At 40.1% G+C, this 7,871-nt stretch overlaps 1 protein-coding gene across 1 annotated transcript in view; it reads right to left on the bottom strand.

Annotated features, from left to right (window-relative positions):
- Positions 1–1,573: 1,573 nt before the first annotated feature.
- LOC309557634 (uncharacterized protein) overlaps positions 1,574–7,871 on the bottom strand; it is a gene marked incomplete at both ends in the record, with an annotated part of 47,535 nt that continues 41,237 nt past the window's right edge. Inside the window, 4 exons of the mRNA XM_082260423.1 lie at positions 1,574–1,684; positions 2,089–2,135; positions 2,225–2,329; positions 3,020–3,100. Of these exons, the coding sequence (XP_082116549.1) occupies positions 1,574–1,684; positions 2,089–2,135; positions 2,225–2,329; positions 3,020–3,100 (344 nt within the window). The remainder of the gene's footprint in view (positions 1,685–2,088; positions 2,136–2,224; positions 2,330–3,019; positions 3,101–7,871) is intronic.

Genomic DNA, 7,871 nt, shown 5'->3' with positions numbered 1-7,871 from the left:
ACATAGACCGTCCTCCGCACCGCCATCAATGTCATCCCTTCCACACTGCGCTACACGAGCGATTCAAGCCTCTCTTTCAGATCGCTCTCCTGCAGGGTAGTCTTCCCGGTCACAACTGCAGACTGACAGCGGTGAGAGCCAGCGGTGCGCAGGACGGTCTGTGTGGACAGCTTTACCCCAGGTGCCTGCATACTTAGATGTGCCTCTTCTAACCACTTAAGCCCCAGAAGATTTTACCCCCTTCCTGACCAGGGCCTATTTTGCGATTCTGCACTGCGTGACTTTAACGGACAATTGTGCGGTCATACAATGCCGTACCCAAACGAAATTTACATCCTTTTTTCCCACAAACAGAGCTTTCTTTTGGTGGTATTTGATCACCTGTGAGATTTTTTGATCATGCACTATAAACAAAAAAAAGCGACAATTTTGCAAAAATAACAATATTTTTCACATTTTTTTATATGAAAATCCACCCCAAAAAATTTAAAAATCAAAATGTTTTAACATTTTTGGCCAATTTGTTTTCTGCTACATATGCTTGGTAAAAAAAATCACAATAAGCGTATTTTGATTGGTTTGCGCAAAAGTTATTGCGTTTACTAACTAAGGGAAAGATTTTTGTCATTTTTGTTGTTTTTTTTTTAAGGAGTAATGGCGGCGATCTGCGATTTTTTTTGCGGGACTGCGACATTGCGGCGGACAGATCGGACCCTTGACTGACATTTTTGACACTTTTGGGGGAACCAGTGACATTACTACAGTAATCAGTGCTATAAATATGCACTGTTACTGTAAAAATGACACTGGCAGTGAAGGGGTTAACTTTATTGGGGAAGGAGGGGTTAAGTGTGTCCCTAGGGGCTTGTTTCTAACTGTGATTGGACATGGCTACTGGTGTAAGAACAGAGATCAACGGTCCTACATAGTAGAACCGTGTGATCTCCATTTTTACACAGGGGAGAATGAAAGGCGGCTTTGTTTACATTAGCCGCCTGCCTTTCTCCCTTCAAGGCGAACGATCGCGAGTGACCAGCGGACATCACGCACTGACTTGTTAGGGAACGAGCCTGGGTGGGCGCGCGCCTCCGCTGGCGCACGTTCGCCTGCTATTGCCTCACAAGCTAGTGACAGGCTAGTGACGTACCGGTACGTCACTTTGCCTGGCCGGGGCTGACCGCCGCAGTATATGTACTTGTGACGGTCGGCAACCGGTTAATCATCAACCCTGTGAGTTGCTAAATATTGAACCTTCATTAAATGTAACCATATTGCTACACTTAGAGGCACCCCTCTTCTCTTTTATGCTCTGTAGCTCCTGCTGGATTTTGCTTCTAATCCCCTTGTGGAGGCGCCATTTGTGGATGGACATTTTATGGTTATACAACCTATCACATCGCTATAATCTTTTTATATGGACTATAAACTGATGGATTTATGAATAAATGATTGTGAAACGAATCATCTGAGTTTTAATAACTTCTTATGGGGAATTTTTCTTTAGATTACAAGCATGTTTCCAGAATGAATTATGCTCGCAAACCAAGGTTTTACTGTATTTAGTTCACATATACTACAATATATGTTTAAGCTGGCCAACTGCATCAAAGTAATCCATCTTTAGCATTTTTGTTGCAATTTTGAAGCTGAGGAGGGGCTTCACTGCACTGCCTGGGTAATCTTCCTGTAATGTCGGATTCAAACTACATCAATATAGATGAGGATTGAACTTGGAGGCGACTTCCATTAAAGTCTATGGGCACAAGTTGGAAAAAAGTTGCCCTGAGGTAGTACAGGAACCTTTCTAAAGCCAGAGTGACTTCAGTAGCACCAATTAAGACAGCTCTCATTGACTAACATGGGATTTCACATGTTATGCGACCTGGAGTCTCATAAGTTGGATCGCAAGTTGCAGCAGTGTGAACCGAGCCTTGCATGACAAGCCAAGCAAGGTTTACATATCATGCTTTGGAGGAATCAACCTCAACCTTGGTTTAACCTGGCAAATCAAATCGCTCTTCTCCTAAAATCAAACAGGCAAATCTATATTTTTTGTTGATTGAAAGAAAAAAAAAAACTGTTACTTACCTCTGGGGGTTTGGAAGAACTGGGAGGACCTTCTATTTTTATAGATTCTATGTAATAAAACACAGATATGACATCAACAGACATACATTCTATTGTAACAGAAGACACATTTTACAGTCTTTAAATAGATTCTCACCTTTATGAGGTGGCTTTTCTTGTGTGTGTCCTGGATAGAAGAAAGGAGGACTCAAAGATGAGTCCGGGCCTGAGGGGTCTAGGTTGGAAAGTGGTGGCCGAGAATCTGAAACAATATAATATCACATGGAGGGAGAGGTCAGGAGACAGAAGAAGATGGGTTCATTATTAAAGATGAACTCTCTGGCAAGGGACAGAGCTTGTCTACACTTGTGTTGATTAGTAACACACATGAAAGCGTCTATCGCTTTACCATGCATTTTTGATGCTTTTGTTATTTTATTTTTTTTAAGCTTTAATGAAGTTTAAAAATGCCCTGTATGTGTAGGCTTTCTATTTTTCCCAATACATACAACACAAAGTGAAGCTAACTCTGAAGCACCACTCTACGGCTATAGAGAATTCTGTGATGGACTTCTATGGAGGCTTTGGAGATACGGTGAAGCACCAAGAAAACGACGTGGGGTATAATTTCTGAAGTGAAGCAAAGAAAACTCAATAGCTTGTGCAGGACTGTAAGGTAACCGTTTTATTTAGTGATAGCTGCTCTGATTGGCATTCAAATGCCACATTTTGAAGCAAGTGTAAACAAGGTCTAACAGTATATTTATTAATAATTACGCATTCCTCTTTCCTGCCTGAAGCATGATTTGGAGTACAGCTTACATATTTGAAGACTTCAGGAGACAGAAAAAAATAGGTTCAAGATGAACTCCATGAAATGGCCAAAGGGGTGAAGCTAATGATGACTTGAGATATCCATTAACAATGAATCATGAAGCAATTAAAAATGTACCTTTTTTTTTGTGTCTTGTCCAATTTTTAATTGCATCACGTAGAGTGTTTTTTTTCTCTTTTGCATTGCCAACATCAGCACCTACTGAATAGATAAATGAAAATGCTATAAAATGCTAAGGACCATTACATAAAATTCAAATACTTTAATGGAAAAAATAAAAAGAGCTACTGCCATCAAATCTAAAGTAATAATAATGATAATAACAATAAAATAAGAACACATAAAATAACAAAAGGCAGTAAAAGGCTGATTCAATTAGGACTTTTGGGTTAAGTGAAGACTTGTAAATACTGTTTGGTTTATGATAGACATGTCGGTTCATTTTGTTCCGAATAAATATTTGGATTGATTTTCATTATTCGGATATATCCAAAATCCCTGAATTACAGTACAAACAAATTTTACCAAAATATCTGATTAACGAAATTAAATTTCAATTTGACTTGAATTTTACATCAAATTCTATTCAAGTTCAGACTGTAAACATATTGTTGAAATCCAAGACCGTGTGTTGTTTTTGAGTACCATTTTGAAATAATGCTGTTAAGCCAAAGGTTATTTAAAAGGTCATTGTAATCATTTGATGAAGATTTTTATTTTGTTCGTTCACTTTGCAAGTGTAAAATTGATAAAAGGAAACCAGTCAAATATAAATATTTGAATTAATTTGTATTTGACATTATTTTATTTTCTGCTGGCTAAAACGTATGCACAGTATTGTCCATAGTAAAATGTTAAAGTAAGATATTACTGTTATTAAATAAAACACTTCACATATTTTGAATAAATGTATTATTTTACATAGTTACATAGTTTGTGAGGTTGAAAAAAGACATCAGTCCATCCAGTTCAACCTATGATGTGTGTGTGTTTGCTGTTAACCGTACATTGTATACCCCTGTATGTTGTGGTCTTTAAGGTGCCCATCTAATAGTTTTTTGAAACTATCGATGCTTCCTGCTGATACCACTGCTTGTGGAAGAGAATTCCACATCCTTACCGCTCTGACAGTAAAGAGCCCCTTACGTATTTTAAGGTTAAACCGTTTTTCCTCTAGTTTTAATGAGGGGCCACGTGTCTTATTGTATTCCCTTTCTCTAAATAGTTTGTTCCTTATGCTAGGGTCATCAACCGTACAGTATTTGTACATTGATATCATATCCCCTCTCAATCTTCTCTTCTCCAGAGAAAATAAGTTCAGTGCTTGTAGTCTTTCCTCATAGCTGATGTCCTCCATTCCCCTAATTATTTTTGTTGCCCTTCTCTGGACTCTCTCCAGTTCCAGCACATCCTTCCTGAGGACCTTTGCCCAGAACTGGACAGCATACTCCAGATGTGGCCGGACCAGAGTCTTGTAGAGTGGGAGAATAATCTCTTTATTTCTGGAGTGAATCCCCTTTTTTATACATGCCAGTATTTTGTTGGATTTGCTTGCAGCGGCTTGGCATTGCATGCCACTGCCAAGCCTGTTGTCCACTAGGACCCCCAGATCCTTTTCCATCCTAGACTCACCCAGAGGTTCCCCCCCTAGTGAGTAGTTTGCTTTCGTGTTTCTGACGCCCAAGTGCATTACTTTACATTTTTCAACATTAAACCTCATCTGCCATGTAGTTGCCCACCCCGTTATTTTGTTCAGGTCTGCTTGTAAGGTTTCCGCATCCTGCATAGAAGATATTGGCATGCTTAGTTTAGTATCATCTGCAAATACTGAGATTGTACTGATTATCCCCTCCTCTAGATCATTTATGAATACATTAAACAGGCTTGGTCCCAGGACAGAACCTTGGGGGACCCCACTTTCCACACGTGCCCAATCTGAGTACTCCCCATTAATCATCACCCTCTGGACTCTCCCCTGGAGCCAGTTCTCTCTCCAGGTACTCACCTTATGGTCCATACCTACCTTCCTTAGTTTGTACAATAAGTGTTTGTGGGGAACGGTGTCAAATGCCTTTGCAAAGTCCAGATACACCACATCCACCGGCTTTCCTTTATCTAGATGGCAACTCACTGCATCGTAGAAGGTTAATAGATTGGTCTGGCAAGAACAATTTTTCATGAATCCATGCTGATTACTACTAATAATACCGTTTTCATTACTAAAATCTTGTATGTAGTCTCTTAACATTCCCTCCAAAATCTTGCAGACTACAGATGTTAGGCTGACCCGCCGATAGTTACCTGGGATATATCTTTGCCTTTTTTTAAAAATATTGGTACCACATTGGCTTTCTTCCAATCAACTGGCACCATACCCATCTGTAGACTATCCTTAAAGATCAAGAATAATGGTCTGGCTATGACCTGGCTGAGCTCTTTAAGAACCCTCGGGTGAAAGCCATCCGGTCCCGGTGATTTATTTATGTTAAGTTTCTCTAGTTTAGTTCTAAGTCTATCTTCTGTTAGCCATGGCGGTACCTCCTGAGGTGTATTATTTAATTTATCATTACATACTGGGTTAGTGTAGCCCCCCAATTCTTTAGTGAAGACTGAAGAGAAGAAATTATTTAACACTGTATTTATTAATACAAACAAGTTCGATGTGTATAAATTAGGGAACGACCGATTATCGGCAAAGCCGATATATCAAGGGCCAATATGCACTTTCCCCGATATTTCGGAATCGGCCCCTGAGGTTACCGATATTGCCGATATTTCGGGAAAGTGCTTGTACCGGAGTGATGCCTGGAGCTAGAGGCATCACCCAGGTACCGGCGTCCATAGCCGTCGGTCGGCTGTCTTGTAATGACAACTGATGCGGCTGAGAAGTCACTTGGCTATCATTACAAGGAGTGGGAGGGGACATCCCCCCCCTCCCGCCGCCTTCCGAGGCTTGCCCGGGTCTCCCATCCCACCAGGATACCCAGGCAACCAGCCTGCACGGCCGCTGAAGACCCAATCAAATCCGCATTCGGCTCTGATTGGGTCTCCATGCAAAAACCCGGAAGTGATTTCATGACATCACTTCCGGGTACTGGCGCCAGATTTTAAAAAAATACAGCATTCAAAACAGCCAAACTTAGCGTTTTGAATTCTTTTAAGTGCAAACGAGGGGTTTGGGGTCTTTCAGACTCCCAGATCCCTCCACAAGAGTACCTGTCAAGAAAAAAAAAAAATTAAATGTACGAAAATATCAGCGCATACCAGCCGATACTAATATGCATTGGCAAAAAAATCGGTATCGACAACGAAAAACTGATATCGGTTGATCACTAGTATAAATAACAATCAGATGTTTGGTTACTTGGCTTGAAAGATTTTGAAAGAGATGCAAAGGGAACAACATATTCCCTTGTAGTTCAACCCAGATGTATGATAGTCCTTTTAGTGACACCCTGTTAGTGAGGGTCCCTGGGTGCACCAAAGGTCTCTATGTTGTTCCTAGATTGCATCCCTTTCAAAATCTTTCAAGTCCAGGTTCAAAGGCACCAACCGTATATTAAGGTCTCTTGGAACACAAGGTAGCTTACATCTATGAGATTGGAGATTTACAATCTTCATCGTTACCTGGTGTGTCCCCACATCCTGGCACATGAGCCATATTTTAGATATTTAGTTTGTGTTTGTATTATGTGGACATTTTTAATTAGATTATTAAATTGTCAAATTTTATTATACGTGCCTTTAAAGTCCATTATTATTTCTCAAAGTAAATTTTCATTTTTTTCTTTGTTAAAAAATAACCCAAATTAGTGAATATTATGTAGTCTGCCTGAAATTTATATAGTCCACAATCTATGGTGTATATACTGTATATTTGGAAACTGATTAGTTCTGATGTACTGAACTGCTCTCATTTCTTGACACTCAGGACAGTTTAATATTCCCCAAATTACCACTTTTTGGAAATTACACAGTCCAAGCTTTTTAGTAAGAGGCAATTTTTTTTACATACTGTCACCAGTGCAGTACAGCATCATCATATGACTGATGTGGCGGCGGTCAGAGATACTGACTGGTGACAATATGTAATAAAAATAAAATGTTAAACAATTTTTCATTCATTTTTGTAAAACTTTTTGTAAATTTTTTTACTATTTTTTTACATACTGTCATCAGTGTAGTTCAGTATCATCATAGTGACACTGTACTGCTCTGGGGAGATGATCAGGGATTTTTGTTCACACTATTATTGCTTATAACAGTGATGATCACTGTTATAAGCAATGCTTTGAACAGTCATGAATGGATTTTATTCATGATTTAGGGTTTACTATTGTGATGTTGTGAGTGGTCACATGGTACAGGGTGCTGTGATGGGCCCAGGTACCATGTGATCACTTGTGACCAACCACAACATCACAACAGTAAGCAAAATGTCATGAATAAAAACCATTCTTGACAGTTTGCTTTCAAGTTATCAAGTGATCATTATGATTGCTCATAGCGATCACATGATACCCCGGCCTCTCACAGCAGACAGGTACTAAGCACCATAATCTGCTGTGTCCACCTGATGACACAGCGGTCATGGGATTATGGCAGTGCACATGTCGCTGAGCCTGTAGCTTCCACCCCCTAGCAGTTAATCTACTGCCAGGGGGCAGCAAGTGGATACATTTCTCATTTGTTTGTTGACTGGGAAGAAGGAAGCAGGCAAGACAAAATACTGTATAAGCATATTATACTTCAGCTTTAAAATCTGGAGACCCAGAAGTTGAAGGGGACAGACCCGTCATTCACTACATGTAGGCGTGTGCACCCATACTGCTCCACCATGTTGGTGAAATGCTGCCTCCTGCTAAGACGTTCCATATGAGCTGCTGGTGCTCCTGCTTGTTGTGGAGTGCTGACAAAGCTTTTCCACATTTATGCCATGCTAACCCTGCCTTCTGAGGTGCTGGCGGTG

This window comes from Pelophylax lessonae, assembly GCF_965119305.1.
Source record: "Pelophylax lessonae genome assembly, chromosome: 6".
NCBI classification, from domain to species: domain Eukaryota; kingdom Metazoa; phylum Chordata; class Amphibia; order Anura; family Ranidae; genus Pelophylax; species Pelophylax lessonae.
Note: the sequence above shows the minus strand (reverse complement) of the source record. Positions and strands in the feature narration are given on the sequence as shown.